We start from the raw sequence: 27445 nt of genomic DNA on the forward strand, positions 1-27445 counted from the left end.
ATTTAGATTAGTATTTAGATTCTAATTCCTTATTGATGGGACAGGTGTTGTGAATGAAACGGTGCCCAGCTTGAAAGAGCTCCTGTGTGTTGCATCAAAGACTGAAAGACACCTTTTGCCTCCGTTTATCTGTTTACTTCAGTGTGTTGAATTCATGTTAATGTGTATTTAAAGACATTTCAATCAGTGTTGCAGGGGGGCGTAGAACAATAAAAAGTCTAATTAACCAAAACTTTCTCAACCCCCATGCAGTTCCTCCGCAGACACCTGGTTGAAAACCTCCGCATTAGAGCGTAATTACGATCTTTATAGTCACTAGTTTGTCAGTTTTGCGCTGCTGTAGCGCAAATGATGTCTGCCTCCAAAAATGGGAACCGACTCCTATGTTAGCCTCGTGAGACCATCCTGATCTCGCGAGCTTTCAAGGTTTCACTCGCAGATCAGTCTGGCTACTTTCCGTTAAAGAAAATTTGGAGATGTTCACCAAACGAACATCCAATCAGCGTTGGCTTTGAGGCGGGTTGAGGTGTGACGCAACGAGAAGCGCGACAGTTCAGTCTAAAGAACATGGCGGCTTCAGCCGATGAAACTAGCATTAGCGTGGCTATCGAGCAAGTTTTATCGGAATTACAGAGTATTTCTTCAAGGAAGAGGAAAACACTCTGGAGGCTTTTCTCAGAGGAAAAGATTTTTTTGCTCTTCTCCCAACTGGTTTCGGTTTCGTTGATCTGATTGGTTTATTTGGCCCGTCTATCACCAACATAGGCCAATCAGCTAACCAGTATTTTCGCCCCTTCCCAAAATTACTTCAACGGAAGGTTTCTAGATGGATATGCGGAGCAAATCCATCTGGCGGAGTCAGGTTACTCCTATGTAATTATTAAAAGCAATTTCTAAGGCTAGGCAGGCATAAAGATTGAGACTTTCAGTCCATAGGTGGTAATAAATAACATACATATATATTATATTTATGTCAGTATATCTCTGTAGGTATTACACACTTTATGTACCTTTAAAGATCAAAACGCACGGTAAAACATCAGGTTCAATGCACAGTAAGTTTAAATAACTGAATATTTCACTTTATTTGGGCACATTTCTTTTTATTTCACCTAATAATTTTTAGTTGAAAATGTTTGCATGGGTTTCCGCACACTTTTTTCAAAGTTGGTTTTTATACATACCAAGTTGTGATTAAATTGAAATACCTTTACTGTACCATAAAAGGAAAATTCTGGCATGACGGTGGCAACAACAGGTAGAGAAAAGACACCTGGCTAGATTAAATAATATGAATACAAAGCAATCTGAAAATTAAGCTGTAAAAAAGAAGAGTATTTAACCTTTGAGTGGAGGGAAAAAAGAAAAACATTGCACCATGAGTTTTGAGCATTGGCTGGCTTAGAGGCCTCAGACTATATCCAGATTGTGATCCCAAAACATTTTCCTACCCATGTGGTGAAGCTCCATAGTTCCATAGAGCTGTTTATTTTCACAGCCTCTGATGCAGAAGCCAGGCAGCCTGAAAAACCAGCTCTAGCTCTTCTACCTCTGATGTTGAGATAACGGCTAGAATGTAGATGGACCAGAAAATCAAGAGCTGAGTCCCTGGATTTTAGATTATAGTTATTTAAATTTCGGTTAAGCTGTGATGAGCAGTGATTCACCCTGAAGAGAGGGGTGTGATTCATAGGGAGACTGAATCACGTCTCAAGAGGAAAAAAAAACAAAAACATTCTTTTGATGAATAGGGCTTTGACTGAGGCTCTGCAGCCAAAGTCTAAAGAAAAACACCTTCAGAGATCTGGAGAGCTGCAGATCAAGCCTCAATAAACATTTTCTTGACGTTTGGCAGAGTAGAATGACAAAAGAAAGCAGTTTTTTTTTGTTTGCCTTATACCCCAGTTAGCCATTGTTAGTGTCTTTAACATTTTCGTTTTTGTCCTTTTCAGGAAGCCAGATGTACCCGTCACAGGCTCATCCCTTAGGACACCAAGCCCTGTGCCCTTAGTGTCCAAAACCAGCTTCAGCCATCTCTCCCCTTCCCCTCAAAGATCTGCCACCACCTCATCAGTCCAAGCATCTCCCTGTTCCTCACCGTTCCGGGTCATCCCGGTATCATGTCCCACCCCATTATCTCCAGCAGGCTTTACCTCTGCTCTTTCCTGTTTGTCCCCTACCCCTTCCTTGGTTTCCCCAGTAAGAACCCCAACTCCATCTGTTCCTTTATCTGGAAAACCTTCATCATCAAGAGAAGCATTTTCTTCCTCTACATCTCCATCGCCCCACCATTCTCCTAACGGTTCATCCACCATCTCCTCTGCTTTTACCCGATCCTTAGCTGCTTCCCACATCAGTCAGTCTATCAGTAACAATATGGCTAAAAACAGCACAGCACGACAACTAGCACCAACCATAAAGCTTGTGCATCAAAGCCCCTCCTCCACTCCAGATATACGACAACGGACACCCTCACCCAATCCTTCTCGAACTCTACAAGGCATCAGTGCGTCTGCCTATGCCCCTCTGGGATGTAACAAAGAGGGGTACCAACATCCAAAATGTCCCCCATCCTCTCTCCGACCCACTTGTCTATCCCCACCCTCTCTTTCTCAGTGCCCCCCTTCTCCTACAGCTTCACCTCGACCCTCCTTCCTTCACACAAGAACTGTGTCGCCAAAGCTCAGCAACAAAAACAACAACAACAGTGCAGCTAACGGGTATGTAGGCGGATCTGTCAGTAAGGAAGGCTGCTGGGTGGACCACGGCATTACGGAAACCCACCATAGTCACTACCCACTGTGGTCTGGATCTCACAACCGTGTAGCAAGGCCATTTTCTGCATCTGAACCCAGTTCACGTGTTCAGTCACCAACACCTTCTCCAACTCCAGCATCATTTGTCCGCCTCTGCTCCCCTCCACCACAGCATAATTACGCCTCTCCCATGGCAAACAAACCCCCCAACCCTCGTAGTTCACGGGTAGTAGGTTCCCACAACCACTTGGACCTCCATCTGGACCTAGCTAAGGCTTCCTCTGAAGCGTCTGCTTTTGGCGATTCCTCCGCATGTGTGAGTCCTCAAATACTCTCTCCTCCTCCTATTGGTGTGCCGGTTTGGACAAAAAGTTTAGTAGCGCCTCAACCGATGAATCCTCAATATTCCACCTCCCCTTCTTTACTTTTGTCCACTTTAGGCTCTCAAACTGACAGGATATCTTCTTCCCTCTCAGAGAGGACTCCCCTTTCAGGATCTTCCCCTCTTCCCTCTCAAACCATCCGTAGGCCCCTGTCTTCCAGCTTGGCAGACAGACCTTCAAGTCCAGCCCGGAGCAATGGGAGTGGACTGCGTCGTTCTTGGGCGGACTTTAGTCAAAAATCCCGTAGCTTTACTGCTAATGTGCGAGGATCCTTTGACCAGGAGGTGTCTAGTCCGATTAGCCCAGGTAGCGTCTTGTCCTCCCAATCAAGCCTTGGCCCTCGAGCTGGTCTGCAGTCCCCACTCTCCCCCACAACATTTATCCCTGGTAAGAACACAGTTAGTGGACAACATTTCACTAGTGTTTCTTGGCCTGACGTTCAAGAGCTGTCAGGCAAATACAATGGAATTGAAAGTCCAGAAACAAGTCCGACTCCAACTGCTTTGTCTCCATTACACTTCACCTCCTCATGTTCAGCAGACAACCAGGCTGAATGGGGGGATCCAGAACTGGAGGAGGGAAGCTGCCGCACTCAGCTAATCTGTGCTTATGTGGCCCGGCCATCTAACCAACAACAGGTCCCCTCCTCCTCATGTTTGATCTATTCCCCCACAGGGTTGACCTCCCCTCCACCTGAGTCATACCAGCACTACAACCTTAAAGTCCAGGTACAACCTCAGGTCACACCCTCACCCCCTGCTCCCTCAACACCGTCCCCTTTACCCCTGAGTTCATCTTCTGTGTCAAAACAGGGGAATCAGAAGGCTAGTTACGCCACTACTGTGAACCTCCAGATTGCTGGAAGTGGGCGAATAACCTCGTTCAGCACCGCCCAAGTCAGCTTGACTCAAACCCTGCAGGGTGGAGCTGGCCCTCATGGGAGCCAGGAGCAGACAGCAAGAAGAGTGAGCATCAACGGACTCTCGCCTGTTCCTCAGAGGTGCAACAGGCAGTGAAGGGATGAACGGCAGTCGAGGATCTAGACATGCTTAAACCAAACCGAGAAGGAAATGGTTTTAGCGAAACAAACACACTTATTCAAACTGCAAAGAGACAATCTTCATTAGCTGCTCGTTCAGACATTTTGGACCTGGTCCCCCTCTGGACCTCAGAACCGCTACGGGTCCACGAACCAACCAAACAAGCATGGTGCAATTTGACTGAAATAATTTTAAACATGATGAACATCAGACATTTGATGCAGATTTTTATGATTCTGGATTTCCGCAACATTGTGGATTAAAAATTCCCTTAAAGGATTTTACTTGCACATGGATCTCGTAGCTTTTGGATTTGCAAAGATGATCCAGATTATGTAGAAAATAGAAAGACAACCTAAAGCTGGACATGAAGAATTGAGATGCTATGAACAGTTTGAAAGTTCACTTTCTGCTGACTTCCTGCAGGTGAAATGAACGATTTAATGTTGTGAAAAGCTCTTGGCTCATGTTAGAGAGAAAGAGGACCTCTGGTATGGAGACGGGAGTGGTAAACCACAGTTTAGTGTTATTTTTATTCAGGCTGTTTGAGGCCAGAGTTTATTATGTGCTTTGCAATAACCTGTATCAGTTTAAATTGTGTTTATTTCTGTTTTTTATGTTTTATTTATGAATGTATCGTCATTTTTTTAGCACTTAATCTCCTTAAGTCATGCTGTTAGTTTTGCACAGCGTCCTCGGCTGCACACGGCAGTTTTGGGAAATGTTTGGAATTAATTTTGTTTCATTATGGTTAAAAAACAAAAAAGGAACACATTATGTAAATGAATATTTGAGAAAGAACAATCTAAATAAAAACAAATGCAATACCCAAATTAAACATTGAGAAAGGTTTTAATTTAAAAAAATATCTTGAGTATAACTTTGCTGGTTTTTTTGTTTTTTTTCCGAACAAAAATATTTGTAGTTTATCTTTTTCATATTTTTCGTTTTCAAATTAAAATATTTCAGATTTTATTTATTTATTTTTTATTTTTTTTTTTATTCAGATTGAGTTTTAAGAATTGCATTCCTTTCAAATTGTGTTTTACTCGTCTTAATTCCCTTTACTTTCAGGGGCGGGCTTTCCTATGAAGTTAGGAGCAACAACGCATTTCACAATATGGCAACAGCACTCAGACAAACTCTAAAAACAAAATCTCTTCTGCAGTTTCAACTTATTATTTACTATAAATGTTATTATGTTGTGTTCCTTTCGCAACCTAAGGTAGTCGAAAGTAGAAAGCAATCATTCTCAGTCTGGAAGGTGTTGTACAACTATAATTATAATAGTCGTACTGTCATGTATTCTTTATGAACACCCGCCCTACTGGATGTGTGTTAGAACAACAAATGAAGGTAGGAATTAAGCTACAGTTATGGTGAAACAGATAATTCTGCACGTAAATGGAATAACACATCCTACATTATAAGAGTTTATTAACAACTTCATACAAACACATTTCAGTAAAAAAAAAAATCTTAGATAAAGTGGTGAAACTTGATTAAATTATGATATTACATACAAAGAATGCAAAACATGATTTGAGGTCAGGGCCTTCACTGGTGGACTAAAATTAATCAGAAACACTGAGCTACTTTCATGATCTAACCTTTAATTACCTTTAATAATTAATAATTTATTCCAAACAATCCATTTATTATTTTTTCAGCCTCTGTGTCAAACAAATCTTCCCAGGGCTTTCAGAATCAGCGGTGCTGGCTGATGTTACCTTAACGATATTAGTGAGGAATGTTCATCAATCAATCAATCAGCCAATCAGATTTCAGATTTACCCCACTTGGCCAGCAAGAAGGTACACCCTAACATCACCCTGTTCTTTCCTGTGATTGGTCAGTTAGAGCAAACTGTTTTCAGCCAAGATACTAAGGCTGATACTAAATGGAGATACTAAGACTTCCTGCACAAAGAAAGAAGGATGGATTTTGTTTTTAAATAATCAGCATCCCTGGTGAGTGTGATATATATATTTATTTTCATGCTTTATGTGCTATTATTGGATGCATATTGTATCTAAGCGGATGTTGATCTCTGCATAGACATATACATAGACACCTCATTGGACGCTGGCCAATGTGCTTAGAGGGCGCCCATCTTGGATCAGACCCCAGTTCAGACAGCTGCTGTCAGAATGAATAGCACCCAGCCCAGATCTCATTTTAATAACATGAAATATGAGTCAGATATAATATTACAATAATCTCTTACCTGTCACAACAAATTAATTCTAAAATTACTATTACATTAGACAGAGATGGCAAAAGTACTCACTTTCCATACTTGAGTAAAAGTACAGATACTTGTGTTAAAAAATACTCTGGTAAAAGTGGAAGTACTGATTAAACTTCTTTACTCAAGTAAAAGTAACAAAGTACAGGCTTGTAAATTTACTTAAAGTATAAAAGTAAAAGTAGAAACCACTTTTTTCATGCCGTTGCCTACATTTTAAATGGATGTCTGCCAATAGGACTAGATCTCCGTTGTGTTTATTTTCAATCATCTCGTCGTCCATACTACTATGCTAACGCCACCGCCACCAAGCTGCAATGATTTGCTGCGAATGAATACCGTCGAATCTGTCGATTCATCTTGTAGTGGTGCGTCAAATGCAACGTAGATTCCCATCCAATTAGATTGAATTTGGTATTGATGACGTGAAAAATAATAACGGTAACTCCATTGAAATGATTCAAAACTAAAGTAACGAACCAATTTTTTTAAATGTAAGGAGTAGAAAGTACAGATATTTGTGTAAAAATGTAAGGAGTAGAAGTAAAAAAGTCGCCATAAAAATAAGTAGTAAAGTAAAGTAAAAATATCAGAAAAATCTACTTGAGTACAGTAACGAAGTATTTGTACTTCGTTACTTCCCATCTCTGACATTAGATGAAACACATTTATTCAGATTAAAAATGATTTGAACTCTAAATTATTTAAAACTGGATGAGATACATGCAAAGTTATATATTTTGAAATTAAATATTAATATGATAAACACAAAGTTTTATATCTTTATATTTTATATACAGTGAAATCCCCTCCAACTTCCAGCCACTGGAATGACCCCCTCTTGCATATTTTTTTTACTCTGACCCCACCCTTTCACTGAATTACAGGGTCTGACAAGGAGATGATTCTTCTCTTTAAATCTTAATGTCTACAAATCAAGACAGAAAGAATATTTTAGTATAAATATTGATATTTAAAAGGAATTGTAAGGGACGCGCCACGGACCCATCAAGGAAAGGGGGGAAATTTTGAATGACTACTACGGTATCAGCTATAGAGATAGCTCAGGATAACCTGAGCCACTCTAACTATAAGCTTCGTCATAAAAGAAAATTTTAATCCTTGTCCTAAAAGTAGCAGCCCAATAAGTAAAAGATCTGCCTCCCATTCTACTTTTATGAATTCTAGGAACCACTAGTAAACCTGCACATTGAGAGAAAGTGCTCTGTTAGGAAGTTCTAATTGTCATCAGAACTCTGGCTGTAGCATTTTGGATCAGCTGAAAGCTTTTAAATACAGTTTAAAGAATTACAGTAGTCCAGCCTCGAAGTAACAAATGCATGGACTGGTTCCTCAAAATTAACCCTGGGATCTAACAATTTTGGGATATTTCAAAATTTTGCAATATTCTGCAGATGAAAGAAGGAAATTCTAGAAACCTCTTTGATATTGGATTTAAAGGTCCTTATTGTAAATAACAACAAGATCCTGTTTTATCCTGTATTATCTGAGATCAGTCTCATCCCATCCAAATGAAGTGACTGATTAATCAGCTTCTTTGTCTAAGAGTCTGATTAGAGACTATTAATTATGTTTTGTCTGCATTCAGGAGCAGAAAGTTAAGAGTCATTGAGGTTTTTATGTCTTAAAGACATGCTTGTAATCTATGTAATGGGTTAGCTTCATCTGGATTCATAGACAGATATAACTGGGTATCATCAGCGTAGCAGTGGAAATTAATCCTATGCTCTCTAATAATTCTACCAATTTGGAGTATACAGGTAACCCTGGAGCATGAGGGTCAAATAATATTTATATACATAAATAAGATTTAAACCAGCCTAGGGCTTTTCCTTGAATTCCTATGTTTAAGACTGTCCAAAAGAATATTATAATCAACTGTGTCAAATGCAGCACTGAGATCTACCAGGACAAGTAAAGATACAAGTCCATTATCTGATGCCATGAGAATATCATTAGTGACTTTTACCAGAGCTGTTTCAGTGCTATGATGAGCTCTAAAACCCGATTGGAACTTAAAAAAAAAGTTAATTATGGTGTAAGAGGTTGCACACTTGTTTGGCAACTATTTTCTCAAGAATTTCAGATAAGGAAGGAAGATTAGATATAGGCCTATAATTAGGCCCGAGCAGCAAAGCGCTGCGAAGGCCTATTGTATTTCGAAAGTTTATTTTTGTAGCACTTTGAACGCATTTTACGGAGACTTCGCATATTCAAAAACTCAGGAAAACGTGGCAGTAAATTGTCCCCCGCGTGAAGTAGCCGGTTTATAATGGAATCCAAAATGGCCGCCCCCAAATTACGCCACAGCGTCCCCTAACGCGAGTTGGGGGAAACTGTAAGTCACAGAGATTTGAACTTTGGCACACAGGTAGATCTCATCAAATCATGAAAAAAAGTCTCTTGGAGGTATGCCCTAAAACCCACAGGAAGTTGGCCATTTTGGGTCAAAGTGTGATTTTTGGCCATTTTTCATTTTCGCTCATGTCGAACTTTAAGGAACTCCTCCTAGGGATTATGAGCTATCGGCTTCAAACTCGGTCATTATGCAGTTAAGGCATTGGAGATTAAAAGTTATCAAAGGTTTTCGTTTTTGAGCATGTTTAAGGGGTCCCCAGGGGCCCCGAAGTTAGGGTACTTTTGAAGAATTTCAAAGTGGAATAACTTTAACAAAAAAAGTTCAAATCAAACCAAGTTTGGCAGTGAGGAGCCCCTTTGGGTGCTTGACCATACTCGGTGGTCAAATGATGACATCATCTAAGTCCCGCCCCTTCAGGGAAGAAAGTCACTTTTTTCACTTGGGAGGGTCCCTTTCAGTCATTTTAAACACCAGTACCTTGAAACTTTGTCAGATGATAGAAAACATGTTGATCTAACTTCGTTTAAAGCACAAAGTCTTTGAGTTAAATGGCGTTGCCATGGTGACCTGGCAAAGTCAGGCGTTTCGCCGACTTCCTGTCTAAACCCCACAGGAAGTCGGCCATTTTGGATTAAAGTTCAAATTTTCACCGTAATTTTGCACTTTATAGCCTCTATATTTGAACGAACTCCTCCTACAGCTTTTGAGTCACAGGCTTCAAACTAACTCCATCTTGACTTGAGGCATTGGGGATTAAAAGTTATCAAAGGAATTTTTCTACATCAAAGCATGTGGGCGTGGCCAAGCGTCAAACTTGGTCATTAGGCAGGGAAACAAAGGGTAAGCCCCATGCCATGTTATGACTGAAGGTTCTGAAACTTGGACCACTTATGTAACCCCTCAGGACCTACAAAAAAGCCTCTTGGAGCCATGGTCCAAACCCCACAGGAAGTCGGCCATTTTGAATCAAATAAATCCCTTTGCTTTTTTACCTTTGTGACCTATTTGAGCGAACTCCTCCTAGAGCTTTTGAGTTACAGAGTTCAAACTTACTCCAACTTGAGCTGAGGTACGGGGGATCAAAAGATATCAAAGGAATTTTTCTACATCAAAGCATGTGGGCGTGGCCAAGTGTCAAATGTGGTCCCTTTGTTATGAAACACAATGCAAGCCCCAGGCCATTTTTTTAATGAGAGTTATGAAATTTGGTACACATATGTAACCCATCAGGACCTAAAAAAAGATATATTGGAGCCATGGTCTAAACCCCACAGGAAGTCCGCCATTTTGAATCAAAGCCATCATTAGCTTTTTCATCTTTATATTGTATGTTAGCTAACTCCTCCTTGAGCGATTGGGCTGCACACTTCTAACTTGCTGAGCCTAGACTTAAGACATAAGGGATCAAAAGTTATCAAAAGATTTTTGCTGTGACAAACCATGTGGGCGTGGCCAAGCATCAAAATCAGACTTCCAGCAATAACAGTATGACATAACTGCTGCAGGCCCTGCTTTTATTGAGGATTATAAAATTTGGTACACATGTACAACACAACAGGATTCCCAAAAAAGTCTATTGGACCCATGGTCCAAACCCAACAGGAAGTCTGCCATTTTGGATCAAACATACCATTTTCTGTTTTTAAGTCATGACGTATCTCAGTGAAGGGCTATTTGTTGTTTTTTTAAGACAGAGACTTCAGATTCACTTTGCATGGACTATAATTCATAGCAGATTAAAAGTTATCAAAATTATTATTCTACATGGAAGCATGAGGGTTTGGCTAAGCATCAAACTTTTAACTCCAGTCATACAAAGCCATCATTTTATAACCTCAATATGGAAGGTCAACATAGTACCAGGAGGGGGAGGAGATGGAGGAGAAAGATGATGAGGATGAGGAGATGCAGTGAGAGCAGCTGCAGGAGGAGGAGCATGAGAAGCAGGAGGATGAGGAAGATAACACAAAGCTACAGGAGGAAGAGTATGGGAAACAGTGGCAGCAGCAGAAGGAGCAAGAGGAGGATGAGGAGAAGAAGCAGCAGGTATAGGCTGAAGAGCAGGAGCATAGGCTGGGAAGGAGCGTGGAGGTGGAGGTTGCTTGGTTCCCGCGGTCGCAACATACCAGGCGGTGCGAGCTGCGAGGGCCGCGCAATGCCACTTGTGGCTTTAATTGACCATACTTCCTTAAATAACTTGGTTGGAAGTGGATCTAGCATACAAGTTGAAGGCTTGGATGAAGGTATCGTTTTGCTAACTCTGAAAGTTCAAATGGATGAAAACAGTCTTAACCTGGTTCAGATTACATATACCCTTTTCCCACTGGCTAAAAAAACAGTTTAAACCTGAGAACAATTGGCTTTTAGTGACAGTGGGAACAGCTCCGGGCCAAACGACTCGGCAAGCGACCCATGTTAAAATCGCTACGGCTCTTATGGGCATGCTATGATGGATTGACCTGCTACATTACGTGAAACCGTTGAATGCAACATACCGAACAACAACACTGCCGGCCTGCCGACCTGAGCAAGACAGTTCATTAAGGCTGAAAATGAGTTCTGTTTTAATTAATTCAGTTGAACATTTGGTCCAAACATCAGTCCATTTGTTGAAAATCTTCTCCAAAAAGCCAGTGGAAGATGGGATGCTGAGGACAAAAGGCACAGCAGCTTGGATGTTAAAGGTCAGCTGCCTCCAGAACCTCCATCCACCTCTCTGCTGTTTCTTTGGACTGCCAGGATTCCTTTTCTTTTAAACTACTACATTTGTCCCCCTATCTGCTCTGTTGTCTCCTCATATCTTCTCCGTGAGCAACACTTGGCGCGACCAATGGGATGAGAGGATTCTGGAGCCTGACAAAGAAAATGGTCTCCAGCTTTGTCTGCGACCTTAAATACCATCCATCCATCCATCCATCCATCCATCCATTTTCCGTCACGCTTATCTCTGCTGAGGTCTAGAAGGGTGCTGGTGCTTATCTCCAGCTGTCTATGGACAGAGGTGGTGTCACAGTCTTGGTTCTTTTATGTTTTCTTTTAAGTATTCAGTTTTACTTTGCTCCATGTTTTCTAGTTTTATTGGTTTAATTCCTATTTTGTTGTGTTTTCGGGTTACATTTCAGTTGTTAGGTTTTTATTTGTTGCCCTCTGTTGCCCTCTTGTGTTGGTCTCCTTTTCCCTAGCTCCTTTCTAGACTGCTCTCTTCACACCTGCGCCCAATAAGCTTGTTAGTCCTCTCTTTGTTCCGTCTCTCATAAATACTCTCCTTGTGCAGTTCCTCAGTGTTAGTTTCCCGTCATACCTCATCTTACTTCATCTTACCTTGTCTCTCCTCATCTTACCCTGGCTCCTCATGACTGTTTTCCCCCGATGTCTCCATGGTTCTGGTTTGTTTTACATTTTTCATGTTAGATTTTTGGATTCCTGCCCCAGTTGTTTGTGAACATCTCATTAAATCTACAAAAACTCACCTCTGCCTCCCTGCCTCTGCATTTGGGTCCTCAAAACACAACCAAACCCTGACAGGCGGGGTCCACCCTGGACAGGTCGCCAGTCCATCCCAGGGCAACACGAGATAAACAGGACAAACAACCATTCACGCCCACACTCACACCTAAGGAGAATTTAGAGAAACCAATTAACCTAACAGTCATGTTTTAGGACTGTGGGAGGAAGCCAGAGTACCCAGAAAGAACCCATGCATGCTCAGGGAGAACATGCAAATTTCCTGGAGAAAGACCCCTGCCCTGGAAATCCATCTTGCTGCACGCAGCGTGCTACCCACTGCAAAGCCCTCCTTACATACTATGTAAATGCTATTTTCGGCCTGAAGAGTCTGATTGGTTTCCTTCTCTTTCAGTGTATCCAACTCCCTACTGGGGGTGTTAAGTAGACTTCATCCTGTTCTCAACAAGAGAGTCTTAAACATATGGCCAAAGGTCAGAAGATAGTCCACCACTAAGCTTATGCTTGAACATGGTCTTCATCATGGACTCACTTATTCAGGCTTTGCCCCAATGAGTCCCCAACCCAAGGTCTGTATCAGGCGATTTGGCAGGTTTGGATTTTCTCATCTTCATAAATCCCTTTTGAATTTCCCTTTGTCTTCCCTGCCACCCTGATCCGTTAGTCTTGAGAGACCCTAGCAGGGGCCTTAAAGCCCCCAGAGAACATATATTATATATATATATATATATACACTCACCGGCCACTTTATTAGGTACACACAGTTGCCGCAGATTTGTCGGCTGCACATCCATGATGCGAATCTCCCGTTCCACCACATCCCAAAGATGCTCTATTGGATTGAGATCTGGTGACTGTGGAGGCCATTTGAGTACAGTGAACTCATTGTCATGATCAAGAAACCAGTCTGAGATGATTCCAGCTTTATGACATGGTGCATTATCCTGCTGAAAGTAGCCATCAGAAGTTGGGTACATTGTGGTCATAAAGGGATGGACATGGTCAGCAACAATACTCAGGTAGGCTGTGGCGTTGCAACAATGCTCAATTGGTATCAAGGGGCCCAAAGAGTGCCAAGAAAATATTCCCCACACCATGACACCACCATCACCAGCCTGAACCGTTGATACAAGGCAGGATGGATCCATGCTTTCATGTTGTAGACGCCAAATTCTGACCCTACCATCCGAATGTCGCAGCAGAAATCTAGACTCATCAGACCAGGCAACGTTTTTCCAATCTTCTATTGTTCAATTTCGATGAGCTTTTGCAAACTGTAGCCTCAGTTTCCTGTTCTTAGCTGAAAGGAGTGGCACCCGGTGTGGTCTTCTGCTGCTGTAGCTCATCTGCCTCAAAGTTCGACGTATTGTGCATTCAGAGATGCTCTTCTGCCCACCTTGGTTGTAACGGGTGGTTATTTGAGTCACTGTTGCCCTTCTATCAGCTCGAACCAGTCTGGCCATTCTCCTCTGACCTCTGGCATCAACAAGGCATTTCCGCCCACAGAGCTGCCACTCACTGGATGTTTTTTCTTTTTCGGACCATTCTCTGTAAACCCTAGAGATGGTTGTGCGTTAAAATCCCAGTAGATCAACAGTTTCTGAAATACTCAGACCAGCCCTTCTGGCACCAACAATCATGCCACGTTCAAAGTCACTCAAATCACCTTTCTTCCCCATACTGATGCTCGGTTTGAACTGCAGGAGATTGTCTTGACCATGTCTACATGCCTAAATGCACTGAGTTGCCGCCATGTGATTGGCTGCTTAGAAATTAAGTGTTAATGAGCAGTTGGACAGGTGTACCTAATAAAGTGGCCGGTGAGTGTATATATATAATATAATGTATTATATATATTTGGACCCATAAAGTTCAACAAAAAACAAACATTAAAAAACTTTTTTTTTTTTATTAAATTTTTTTGTACAAACAAACTCTGGGACCAAAATGGGCCTCAAACATTTAAGATGAACCAAATCCATATTTAAAGGAAAAGTCGGGTCGAATTCAGAATACGAACGTCTGAAACTACTGTAAGAATGAAATTATTACATACTTTTCAATAAATGATCAATGTTTTTAATTGAGAGTAATTTCATTTGAATGTGCTTTCCTGGAGGCATCCATATTTGTCGAAAAGCAATACTGTCACCTACCAGTTTGTTACGTCACGGTGAGGTATCGGCTGTTGAGCATGTCCCAGTGCTGTATCTGGTGTCTGTCACAATGTGCTTTTATCCATGATGGCGACAACCAGTGCCCTATGCGAAGCAAAGAGTAAGGGATTAATGACGTATTTTTTCTGTGGCCAGAAGTTTGATGGCCAGGTTTGCAATCCAACGTGTTGCGCAAAATAATGTCCTGCAGATAATGAATAGATGGTTAACTAGAACTGGAGTTATAGTTAATTATTTAACCTATTCAAAATCGAAGGTAAAATCAATTTAGCGTTCTTAGTTAGACAATTGTAGCTTTTAATTATTTACTTACCGGGTTGCGGATTCACCTCTGGAAGGTTCCTGGACCGGCTGTTAAAATCCAGGTCTCCACCAATCTAGTGACCCAGGTTAGGTGGCTAGCAGAGCTATTAATTATCAATAAAGAACCTCTTATCTCTGTTTATTCGCACTATTACCAAAAGGGGTGGATCCAACCTGAGTGATAAACCCTCCGTTATATGAATGACCAGAACCACTACAAATTAACCAATGATGTCCTTATTCTAATAATTCAGGATTACAGAAAATCTAACATCTATGCAAACACTACACGCTACTAGAAAAATAAACACAAGGTAGATTAAATGACTAGTTTAATGACATCGAAAATAAGGAATAAAACGAAATAGAAAACACAGAAATAATACCATAAGAGTCTGTTTACTGGCTTCTGAGATTGTCCAAAATATGCCAGATATTAATACATTCACTAATGTCCGTTAGCAGCAGGTATGATGATAACAGTGCAATTAATCACGTAAAATTAATAGCTTAAAAATTTGTAAATGATTAAAAATGTATTAACAAATAGCAGCAGAAGTCGTGTAGCAAAACATATGAATGAAAAATGTAACTGTGTGTGAAGGGGTGTAACTAAATGAAGGACCCCCCCCTTTCTTCACGTGGTGAGAGGGACAAAGAAAAAGAAAAATGGGGGAGGGACAGTCTATTATCAAGATGGCTCCGACCGCGTAGCCCACGCGGTTGAATGTGGTAATTTGGTAATGGTCTTAAGGTCGAAACACAAGAAGATATGAATGGGAAGAAAAAGGGGAAAGAAAATTCACTTGCAGCCTCACACACACACACTTCAACCAAATGAACCAACTCTTAATCAGCACAGATTAAAAATCAGCATTAATTCAAATCCCTGAATCTACCTGTCTCTCTCGCCGAGCGCAGCACCTCATTAATACATCAAAAAGGAAAGGAAATTGATTTACTGTGAGCTGCCTTCCGTCCGTGAAGGATTGGTGTTTCCAAGGGAACTGTGGCTTGGTTTCTGCCACGCAGAGGGTTTCTCGGCACCGGGTCCGCCCTCGGGAAAGTTCAGTCAGTTTGGTGCTACAGCAGAGGGCTTGATATGCTCACAAGTCGTAGAGGATGGATTTTGCGGAAGTAATCTGCGAGGAGCGTCCTCCCGGCCGATCCGTCCAAAAGGGAGGGGGAAACGAAACTCACTCCGCCGTACGCTTCAAAGGCTTCGGTCTCCGCAGTTGGCGCAGTCGCTATGCACGATGGAACACTGCGATCCGTGACTTTTGACGCAGGAAAATGAAAGCTACTTCTAGTCAGCTTTCTTCTGGTATTTCACGTGAAATGAGCCTCTTCTGACGAGCTTTGACACCCACGGAAAAAGAGAACGAAGATGTGCGCGCGCTGCGTTTTAAGCCATGAGTGACGTGGGGGCACTTCCTGTCGGAGTATCGGCTGATTGGTCTGTGATTAAGGTGACCGCCTCCCACAGTAGGTTGGTACAGTGGTCTTCTTTGTGGAGAAGAACAGGGGGATGGTTTCAGATGGCTCACCCCACTGATTTAGCTCCATGTGGGCAATCCAACTAACGCAACTAACGCAATCCAACGACAAACCCATGTATGCTGGATCATGAATTGGAAATGTAAAATAACTAATGTTTTTTTTTTTCACTTTTACCCAATGTATTACAACATCCAACTGCCATGCATGTGAGAATTCAGTTTAACTATAGCTCTCTTAAATTTCACTGGTGAAGTCCTCTGGAAATCTTTAATAATGTCATGATTTGATCTAGAGCTCTGACCCACATGCAGAAGACCAAACAGAGAAACCAGGGAAAAGTTTAACAGGTTTTATTTAAAATATATGAGATGAATCCAGTGCTGCTCTGAACACTGTCGAACCAGAACTGGAAAGTGAAGGGGAAGAGACTGCGGTTAGTTCAGGCTCAGTGGGAAATTAGTGTCTTTGACTTGAAGAAGAGGATTTAGGTTGCAGATTCACGTTTCCAGAAAAAGGTGTCTCTTATTGAATCCAGTCGGTGTGGGTTGTTCCAGTGAATGTCTTGTTCGTTGGAGGGCGAACAAGGTCTAATCAGATTGCGTTTGTACCTTGGTGAACGGAGAAGCTGACTGCCACATAGTTTTCCTGCGGTACTTGAACGGGTTATAGTGGAGATTAGAGACTGACACGGGAGTGGATTTTCACTCCTGTCCCGTCCCACTCCCACAGAAAAAAATTGTGTCCAGTCCCGGGCCAGAGTAGAAATCTAAATCCTGTCCCGTCCCACTCCTGGTGAATTACTCCCACTCCCATCCCGCTCCCATTCAGAATGACTCCCGCACCACTCCCATGCTCTGTTCGAAAACCTAAGACGCGTCCTTAGAAGGCCAGATTCGAAGTACGATTACGTCATAGCGTGGCGCCGAGGTCTGGTCGGATTCCAACAGTCCTTGTTATGCGGCCTTAAAGTGCTTCCTTCTTTTAGCCCGATTTGAAGGACGGGTGTCGATGTATCCTCGGTATCCTTGGTTTACCCAGGATTCATTGCGAGACCAAGCAAGCCGTGATCAGACGAAAGGTTACTTGGCGCCGAACAGTGGTGAAAATTGGAAGTTCAGCTAAATATAATACAAGTCAGTGAATAGTTCCATCTGAGATGAATGAAAATAGTTGTTTTAATGGTTATAGAGTCAGATATGTGGCGGTAATGTTTGATTTATCTAAAGGTTTTTATCTGTTACTGTGTAAATGAGTTTGGCTGTAATTTAAGGACAGATTCTAATATATCTGCAGTCTGGGAACTATAAATCTGATAGGATTTTTATCTTTTTATTGCTGTTTTGCACAATAGGCTTAACTAAGATTTTTTTCTTGTTGAATATTAGAGATTTTGCAGATATTTTTTTAATACATACATTGTTTTGATTTACTTATATATTTCTAACCCTTTTATAGAATAGAAAATCCCTTTATTGTCCCACAATGGGCAAATTTACAGCAGCAGAAAGATTATTGAAAGTGGTCACACAAATGTGGACCTTAGAAAAATGTATAAGAATAACATAATAGGGAAGAGTTAAAAAAACAAACAAAAAAAACCCCCAAAAAACAATACAATTCTGTAAAGTGCTTTAACAATATAAAACTGGAGAATAAATAACCAATATGCAGCTATGGACATTTTTACAGTGATGGATATTTTAAAATAGCAGCAACATCAGAGATGTGCAGAATGACAGCAGCAGGTTATTTAACTGACTAAGGTTTCTATCATTACATTTGATTTTATTTGTTCCTGCTCCCGTTGGTTGTAAACTTTATTCCACTCTGGATTCTTGTTAATGTAGTCTTTGTTCACTTTACAATAAAAAAGAAATAAATAAACAAACAGTTTTGGAAACTTCGGTTTTCATTCTTTTCCTGCTTTGTGTGTCAACTTTCGTGGTTGCTAAGCAACAGACCTTACGGCGGTAAAACCCGCAGAAGGGTAGACCTGGTCGAATTCACAGCCAAAACTCTTCCGGTCTCTTTATTTTCATGGACTTCAAAGGATCCAGTCTAAGTAGACCGCATCCTTGGAGGATGCAGACCAGGTTTTCGAACAGAGCCCCATTCTTGTTGTTTTTAAGCGCGGGTGAAAAACTCAGAGCGAAAGCTCTGTTGGTTTTTGGATCGTGTAGTTTTTTTTGACTCGCATTATAGTGTAGGCTTAAAGGAAAAAAACTACAAAATGGCGGCACCAGTACTGGATTTTTTTTCTTTCTATTTTATTTTATTTTTTGGCGTCGATCCTAGTTTTTTTTTTTTGTTACTATTGGTTTGCTCCCGCTCCCGTCTGCTCCCGTTAATGTTTAATCCTGTACCGTCCAAATCACGTCATCGTTACCAATACTGACTCCCATCCCACGGGAATCCCACGGGAATCCCGTGACCCGTGGGATTCCCGAAAAAATGTCAGTCTCTAGTGGAGATGAATCCCCTCCTCAGAGAGAAGCACCAAACAATCCTTGGGGGGAAAGTTGATCCAAAACACAAACTTGAATCCTCAGCTCAGTTTGGTGCTCAGAGAATCCTTCCAGGGTGGAGAAGGTCCAAATCATCCAGTTTGCAGGATGACTTCCTGCCGAGAGGCAAAGACAAAAACAGCAAGGTTAAAACTCATGTACACAAAAACTTAGTTTGACTTAGCAAAACTCAGCTTGGCTAGAGTACCCAAAACTGGCAAACACCCTGGTGTAGAAGTAGTGGCAACCAGCAGCTTAAGAGTCCTGCGTTAATGAGGTAACCATCCGCAGGCGTGTGAGGAGGCCAACCAGAACCAGGCGCTGCCTGGTGGAGGAGGGAAGACAAACACAAACCACACAAACTGGATTCCTAACAAATAATTGTTGTTTATTGCAGATGTGTCTAGCAGCTCCCATTGATTTTGCTTTTAAAGCGGGGAGAATGGCGCTAGGCTTGCCACACCCTGACATCACTGCCCGAGATGTCGGGAATGAGGTGTTAGTATATTTAGGCACAAATGGCCGCACCGTGTTCGCAACGAAAAATATAGGTTTTATTTTTTACTGATTAACCCTAAATTCATTAAATCACTGCAAACGTATTAGTTTTAGGTATAAATTATGATCCATTGGTTATTCTTGCAGACCGGACTTTTCCTTTAAGTTAGACGTATTTCAGTTCTGTGTGCTCCATCTCCACACCCTTATTTTGATACCAGAGGTCAGAAACAATTATTGTTTTTTAAAGTTATTTTAAGACTTCAGTTTGGTTCAGTGATTGTCTTGGCATGAGGCCAGGCCCGACTTAGGAAGTTCCAGTTGGGAGTTATGGAGGACCTAGAGATTCACTGAAAAAGAAAACCAATTTAAAAGTCCTTTGTTATAATTCAATTTGCAGTGTGCAATTAGAAAATGCTTTTCAAATTAGATAACAAATTACCTGATTTAAATGTTACATTTCAAAAGCTGGTTTTCTTTTTCAGTGGCTCTCTAGGTCCCCCACATGGAGGAAGAATCTGTTCAGCTCTTATAAAAGAAGAAAAAAAAAACACTGAGCTGAGTTTTAAGTTTTTCAACTAGAGGAGAAGAAGGAGGAGGAAGAGGTGGAGGAGGAGGAGAAATGGGAGGAGTGAGAAAGTCAAAAGTGTTAAGTGAAAAGAAAAGTGTCAAAGTGAAATGCGTGTGAAGGCTCTTCTGTACACAGTTTCTCTGCATACCATTTGTCTAACTTGCCCTTCCTCCTCCCAGCTCTGGGACCGTGTGAAAACAGAGACCTGCACAGGAGTGAAGACATGCAGCACAAAGTGAACTTTACCTTGCTGGATCATAAATAGAAGCTGTGGTTTCCTGGAGCGGCTGTGGATCCCGTAGGAAGGAGGGATGAGGCTTAACACATCTGGAGCGTTTTGTTTTCCTACCAGTTGTAAAAAACACTGAGCCTTTTGCTCCATCAGAGGGGGACTTCTGGGACCTGCAGTTTTGGTCTCCCATTAGCTGGAACGGATCTGCCAGTTTGCTGCTGGTGAGGATGTGGAAGCGAGGGACTTCAGGGGTCTGAGGATAATGCCATGCAGTTGATGGTTTTGCTGCTTGTGCCATGCTAAGAGGCAGTTCATCTCTCGCGAGTGTGTTTTTTTGTTCTGTGTGTCTGCTGGTGGCGCTCAGCCAAAGAGCAACTACCCCCAGAAAAAAAGGCTGCATCCGAGACATTACCCATCAGGTGTCTACACTTATGAATTGCTCTTCAATGCAGGTAGGGCTCAGAACAAATGTCCTCTTGGCAGATTTATTATATGTATAATCAAAAGTTAAGTACAAATTAATCAGTAAATATCAGCATCATCTTTATAGAGCTTCATTCAGGTAAATGAATTACAGTGGAAACATTCAGCTGAGATCCTGAGAAAGGGTCAAAGATCATCAGAGGCACAAACTCCAAGTTCTCAGGGTTCTGTTTTCATTTTGAAGAAACTGGAAAAAACTAAGGTGGTTCTTTAAGGAAGACACTCAGAGTGCTTTCCTTTCTCCTGGATGTCCATCTACTTTGGAGCAGACTAAAATTGCCAATAAATGGTGTTTTTTTTTAAACTGTCAATTTGAGCAAAAATTGTTCTACCTGAAAACCAAACTGCATGTGCAGGGAGTTCATGGAGATGGGAACGAAGGTGTAGAAGCACAGAGGAAGCTGTCCCATAAGCTTTTCTCCAGGCTTATGGGTTTATCTAAGGACAGATGCACATCTCACCTGATGGATGGATCCAGTTGGAACCCAACACTTCACTGAAATAAGCATTTCCTTAATAGGAAAGGCCGAACTAATTTAAAACCCAAAATAAAGTACTTGTAAGGTTGAACACCATAGTAGATGCCTCCCGTGGTGCCCTCTAGTGGCTATTGTAGGCATTGCTGCGGCTTGTGATCCACAGGTCTGAAAAAGATCAGATTTAATCTTAGTCTAGACGTTCTGTCCGAAGGCCTCTTCTCATATGAAGCATCAGTTTCAGTTACTTGAGGCAATTTTTGGGTTCTGGGGCTCAGATTAACCTGGCATCAATCTGTAGCTGTATAATCATCAGCATCCAGACCTGAACATCTACATGTTCCTAAAAAGTAAAAGAAAAAGCAACAATCCTCTGGACAAGTTTGAAGATGTTTTGCTTTTCCATCCAGGAAGCTTTTTCAATTCAAAAAGTTAGCATTGAGTTTGAAGCTTTATAGAGTAACCTAAAAACAACAGGCAAATTGAACCAGAGGAAAGGATCTGTTCCTCAGGAATGGGGAGTTGTTTGAATTCATTGCTAGCCTGCAGTATCCGATACTGATCAATGCATCTGAAAGGGGGGTCGTCAGGGGGAATTGTTGGCCCGGTTGCTCAGGCGAGATGTTTTGGTCCACTGCATTGGGGGGGTGGGGGTTTTGAAATAGGTATGTAGGTTTTTGAGAGCTGAGACCCCCTTTGTTTAAGGTTGTTTTTTCTCTCTTAACATAAATGGCTTCCTTCATCTACAGGTCGTTATCAATTAATGACATCAGGAGTCTTTTATCGATATGTCCTCCACTTCATCCGGTCTAAAAATTTATTCTGCCCCCATCTACTGCTCATTTTTCTTTCATTGAACAGCAGCTATGCCAAGTTTAACCCATCATTTGTCTATTTCAAACGATATGAGTTATTATTGCCCTAATTGAAGGAGGATTTGTTTTAACTGTAGCGCCCGGGGGGACATGTCTCCATCCCTTTTGTTTTACTTCCTCCCCAACAGGCCGAAACAGCACAGAACATGAGCCATGTCTGCAGGCAGAAAACTCTTGATCATGTTGAAAATTTAAAAAATAATTTTTACAAGGAGAACAGGACCCCATCAGAGTCACATTATCAATACAAAATGGACACTGATCTGATTGAGGATCGCCATTAACAGCTGCATGTTTAGAGCTCAAGAAATTTCTACTGAGCCAAATCCAACAATATTTGATTCAGGTATGAAGTCATCCAGTAAACCGGCGCAGGACGGTGGCAGGATTAATTTATCCCGAGTCTGAAGCATATTTAAAAAACAAAAAAACTTGATTAATCCGAAATGCAATAAATAAATTAAAAAATAAATATTTTATTATTTTTTAATTACTTTTGATCTGAGATGTGACACAGGGAAAGCTTTCGACATTGCGTTCCCTTTACTGGAGGGACTCAGAGAGCAAACACTAAATGCTAGATGAATTTTTATGGATTTGTTAGACTGTTACTATGCAGCACAGGTTCCAATAAGGTTTATTGCTCTATAACTGTTGATACCAAATTAACTGGGGTGTCATTTCTGTTCCTATTAGCAGAATGGAGGATGTTCCCAGGGTTTAGTTCATGACTACAGGAACCCAACATCCTGCAAATCTGTTTCTCCTCAATTATTTTTACAACAGGCACTAAAAGCTTCTTTTTTTATAATTAGATCTTATAGCAGAGCTTTGGAGACAGGAAATTATTGTTGGCTCCCAATCTAACAGAACGCACAGCTGCAGATATCAGTGAAGTTAACTTTTTGTTAATTTATTAGGGATCCCATTAGCTGTTGCCATGGCAAACAATTAGTCTTCCTGGGGTCCGGATTAAAAACCCACAATACAAAGCACAGTCATAAAAAATATTACATTTCCAAAAATGTCATCTCTTAACACATGGTTTAGAAATGATCAGAGAATGAACAAAAGAACAATAAAAAAAACAAAAAGTAAATTAAAAACAATCCACTGGACTTTGTTTTCAATTTTGAAGACGTTTCGCTTCCCGTCCAGGAAGCTTTTTCAATTAAAAATGTCAGAAATAGCGTTGAGTTCCGAGTTTTATACAGCAGCCCAACAAAACCTTGTTTTTTTTTTTTGAAAACAAATTGAAACAGACGAAGGGCTCCAGCCCTTTGGAATGGTGGTCGTTCGGCTTCTTTTGTTAGACTCCAACCTGTCTATGTCTCTAAAGGGGGGGAGGGCATTAAAAGAAATTGTTGGTTGAATAGGCAAGGTCCTACGCTTTCCTATACAGAGGCTGGGGATGCGATGATAGTGGGAAGGGATCAACTCTATTGCTGCATTGCATGTTTTTGGAAGCTGTTTAATGTTGTTTTTTCTCTCTCAAACTTTCTATTTTCTTTTTCCAAAATGTGAACATTCTGGTCCTCAAAAAAATTTCCTTTGTCCATAAGGTGTAGATGTACGACAGAGTCTTGTCCCGAGGAGGCCGCTCTTCTGTGTTGGGCCATGCATCTGTGGAGAGGTTTGGTTTCTCCAGTATAAAGATCAGAGCATTTCTCACTGTATTGAACTGCATACGCCACTCCTCTCATATTTGGTCTGGGGGTTTTATTTTTAGAATGCACTAATCTCTGTTTAAGGGTTTGGCTTGAAATGGGCTGGGATTTTGTGTTTGGAGAAAATCCTCTTGAGTTTGTCAGAGACTTCAGCAACAAATGGAATGGAGATGTTTTTGCGTTTGATCTGCTGTGTGTCTTTTATATATCCTTGGTGATTTGACAAACACCCAGTTTGCATATCTGCAGGTTTGAAGAGCACCTTTGATGTGTTTCTGTTCTGTTTTTGTAGGAACATGCTCAGAGCGATGTTGTAAGGTTCTGATGACTGAAAGTTTGTGTTCCAGTGGGTCGTGTGAGTCAAGAAGAAGATATTGGTCAGGTGTGAGTGGGCTTATAGATGTTGAGGGCCAGGTTGTTACACATGATCCAGTCTTGTATGACATTCAGTTCTCTGCTCATAACCAGATTTACTTCCCTGCATGAAGATGCAGCAAGATACAAAGGAAATAGATTAGATTACATCTTGACACTTGAAGCACTATTGATTCATATATTTGTTGGGGTTTTTTTGGCATAAATGGAAGCATCAATGCAATCACATTCATTTTCCTTCCCTAAAAAGAGGAAGTAAAGTTTAATCTTTTCTTTAACTTTTCCTTTTTGGTTAAACTTCTTTCTATGTTTTCTTTAAACTACACCCTATACAGCGATAGCAGGTGTATTTACAACAACTTCAGCGGCATGTCTTCTATTTATCATATGAAGACATAAAACAAAGTTAAAATTTTTACATATTAATTAATAAAACCAACAAGTTCTTTGTAATTTAATTGGTAAAGATCAAAGATAATACAGGAAATCTGTAGCTGACACGATTTGCCTGATATTTATAAGTTGCTTTTGTGCCTGCTTGGTTACAATTAGACCCTTATTTCATGCAAACATACATTTTTTTTTTCATGTTACATAAAAGTAGGAAGAGGATACCCAGAGGTGTCAAGTAACGAAGTACAAATACTTTGTTACTGTACTTAAGTACACATTTTAGGTATCTATACTTTACTCCATTACTTCTGACTTCTACTCATGACATTTTCACACTGTATCTGTACTTTCTGTTCCTTACATATTTAAAACAGACGTTACTCATTACTCTTGGCTTTGGATCCGGACCCACCTGCTGGCTAATCTGGACCCAACTTTATTTAAAACATTTATAAATTACCACATGTTGTCTGACGGCAGTGTCTAAACGTCACTTGCGCCGCTTCTCCTGTTACCCCCAAAATCCCATATCCATCGCTCCGCCCCGCTGCCCTCCAGACCTCCTGCACAAAGCAAAGCCTACAGCCTCTGCTGTTCTTCCCGTATTGAGGATGCCACTATATTCAAATTCAACTTATGCAGTGGTGGCCTAGTGGTTAGGGCATAGAGCTTGGAATCCTGAGGTTCGGGGTTTGAGACCAGAGGCGTGCACAGACATTTTGGGGGGCAGGTGCTCAGGAGGGAGGGAGGGGGGGGCACTGTTTAGCACACATGGAACACTTAATTATAAAAGAAAAATACACACGCATGTTGAATGAAATTTGACTTTCGTTTGTAACATTCTCTAAACGTGAGTTTTCAATGGAAAAAAGTCACACCACCAACAGAACAGACTAAAGCGTACTACTTTAAAGTAGTTCTTCTATCTGGCTCGTCTCCCTGTTTTCCCTCACCCATCTGCTCTCTCTCATCCATCTGTTCTCCCTCATCCTGCTGGTCTCCCTCATCCTGGTCTTTTTCTGTCTCTGTGTCTTCCCTGATCTGTTCCTCATCTCCTGTCCTGGTAGATGTTGATGGTATAGAGCTTCCCTGCTGTGACTGGCTACAATATAATAATAATAACCATCATGACAATAATAATGATAATAATAATAATAATAGCTTTAACAAATATCCCACCTTAGTTTAAATAATGGGCTATTAGGGCAACATGACTGGAAGTCTTGTCACGTGGATATGACTTATGGTAGCCTACAAAATAATAGCTATTTTAATACCTGCTGATTTTGTACAAACCACTTAAAAATAAAATGTGAACAGCTTTTAAGATTTTTCAATACGATTAACCCAAAGGAGCAGATCAATAGCATATAACTAAGGCTCACAACTACAGTGTAAAACTTTATCTAGCCTAACTAGTTTATCAGGTGACCAGTCGGCAAAAATGCTTGTTTGGTGCTGCTGAATGAGACATTTTAATGCATAACAAAATGATTTTGCTTGATCTGTATATTACCTGGCTAATGGGGCACGGGAGAAGCAGCCTGTCAGCGACCGTTCCTGCTATCTGAAGACGCTTACTGAACTGCTATGATGCTGCGCATCTGGCATGCCCTGCGGGTATGGAGAGATATTTTTGCCATCGGTTTGAGCGCGCAGGAACCAATCCGAGCGCGCAGTGAGACAACACGCGCGCGCGCAAAACCGGTCTGGCGCGCGTTCAACTCTGAAAAACCCTCTCAACACACTGTTCTCGCGCTCAGTTTCATCTCTGCGCGTGCTCGAATCCGTCTCTGCTCGCGCTCGCTCGACCTGCTCTCTCTCCGCGCTCAACACCAGCTGTGCGCTCGGCTGTTTCTCCGCTCGCTCGACTCTCTGCGCTCGCAACTTCAGCAATGTATGTAAATGAACCATACCATCAGCCAATCACACCCAGCTTCTTTTCATCCAATGAAAGCATTCCTTCCTTCTTCTTCCTCTTTTCTATCATGGCGGATCGCAAGCAACTTTAAGGTGCATACCGCCACCTACTGTTCATGAGTGTGTAGCAACATTGTTTTACATCTATTAAATTCTATTTTTTTATTTTGCATTCTGAAGATAACTAAATAATGCTTTCCTTAATCTATAAATATCCTTTATATTTCCTGTATTTCCCAGAAATCCTTTAAGTTTCCATTCTTGGCCTGTCATTTCAACTACTCTTCTCAATTTTTCCCTTTCAGGTTCATATGTTTTACAGTTCATTAATATGTAAGCATTCGTTCCAAATACTACATCCGGTTAAATGAAAAAAAAAAATAAATAAATAAATAAAAACACAATCAGGAAAATCAAAAACTCTTACAGTTATTTTGTCAACATTCCTAAGATAGTACTATAAAATATCTTGAATTATCTCAAATAAACTTCAGTAAAACAGTTATTAGATCATTGCCTCATCCATCTCTTTTACCTGCTATTGACATGGATTTAAATTTGCTGTTTTAAAAGAAAAATAAGGAGGATATTTCAGGTTCAAGTATGGTTCAACAGTATATAGATATTGTTTTGGATCATATTGGCCTTACTCTTAGCTTTTGTGGCGGGTGTTTCTTCTTTTTGTTGTTTTTTTATGGAGGTTGGCAAACAACAATTACCGCCACCAACTGAAAAATCCTGTTTATCAAATTATTCTTTTTAATATATATAATAAAGAATAACCCTCTTATTTAGAGTCCATCTGTAAAAGGTCTTCTAAATAATAATTGTTAAATTTCAGATCAGGTCTGCTGTCTGAATAATTGCGTTTAAATTAATATAACGGTCGCTGATCTAAAATCAGAGCAAACTAAACTTCTTAATGGAACGATTTCTTCAATCCATTGTAAGGCCAATATGATCCAAAACATTTCTCCTTTGTAGGCTGAATTCCATCACTGATTCTTTTACCCGATTTAAAAATAAATTCTGAAACTAAAACAAAACACCATTCCTAATATTGGAATATTTTTGAAGCATCCATAAAAAATTTAACATATCCATAATATTTTTTATCTATATATTGTTGAACCATACTGGAACCTGAAATATCCTCCTTATTTTTCTTTTAAAACATCAAATTTAAATCCATGTCAATA

General features: G+C 40.8%; 2 protein-coding genes across 4 annotated transcripts in view; both read left to right on the forward strand.

Moving 5' to 3' along the window:
- plekhg2 (pleckstrin homology domain containing, family G (with RhoGef domain) member 2) overlaps window positions 1-4781 on the forward strand; it is a 137446-nt gene extending 132665 nt beyond the window's left edge. For all 3 annotated transcript variants that reach the window (XM_038307970.1, XM_038307971.1, XM_038307972.1), the window contains exon 22: window positions 1953-4781. In XM_038307970.1, the coding sequence (XP_038163898.1) occupies window positions 1953-4155 (2203 nt within the window). In that variant the 3' untranslated portion in view covers window positions 4156-4781. The remainder of the gene's footprint in view (window positions 1-1952) is intronic.
- Window positions 4782-19906: 15125 nt separating this feature from the next.
- Window positions 19907-27445, forward strand: part of il15l (interleukin 15, like) — a 51230-nt gene continuing 43691 nt past the window's right edge. The window contains exon 1 of the mRNA XM_038307957.1: window positions 19907-20509. Within this exon, the coding sequence (XP_038163885.1) occupies window positions 20354-20509 (156 nt within the window). The 5' untranslated portion in view covers window positions 19907-20353. The remainder of the gene's footprint in view (window positions 20510-27445) is intronic.

This window comes from Cyprinodon tularosa, unplaced genomic scaffold (genome assembly GCF_016077235.1).
Source record: "Cyprinodon tularosa strain WSP-4 unplaced genomic scaffold, ASM1607723v1 ctg625, whole genome shotgun sequence".
NCBI classification, from domain to species: domain Eukaryota; kingdom Metazoa; phylum Chordata; class Actinopteri; order Cyprinodontiformes; family Cyprinodontidae; genus Cyprinodon; species Cyprinodon tularosa.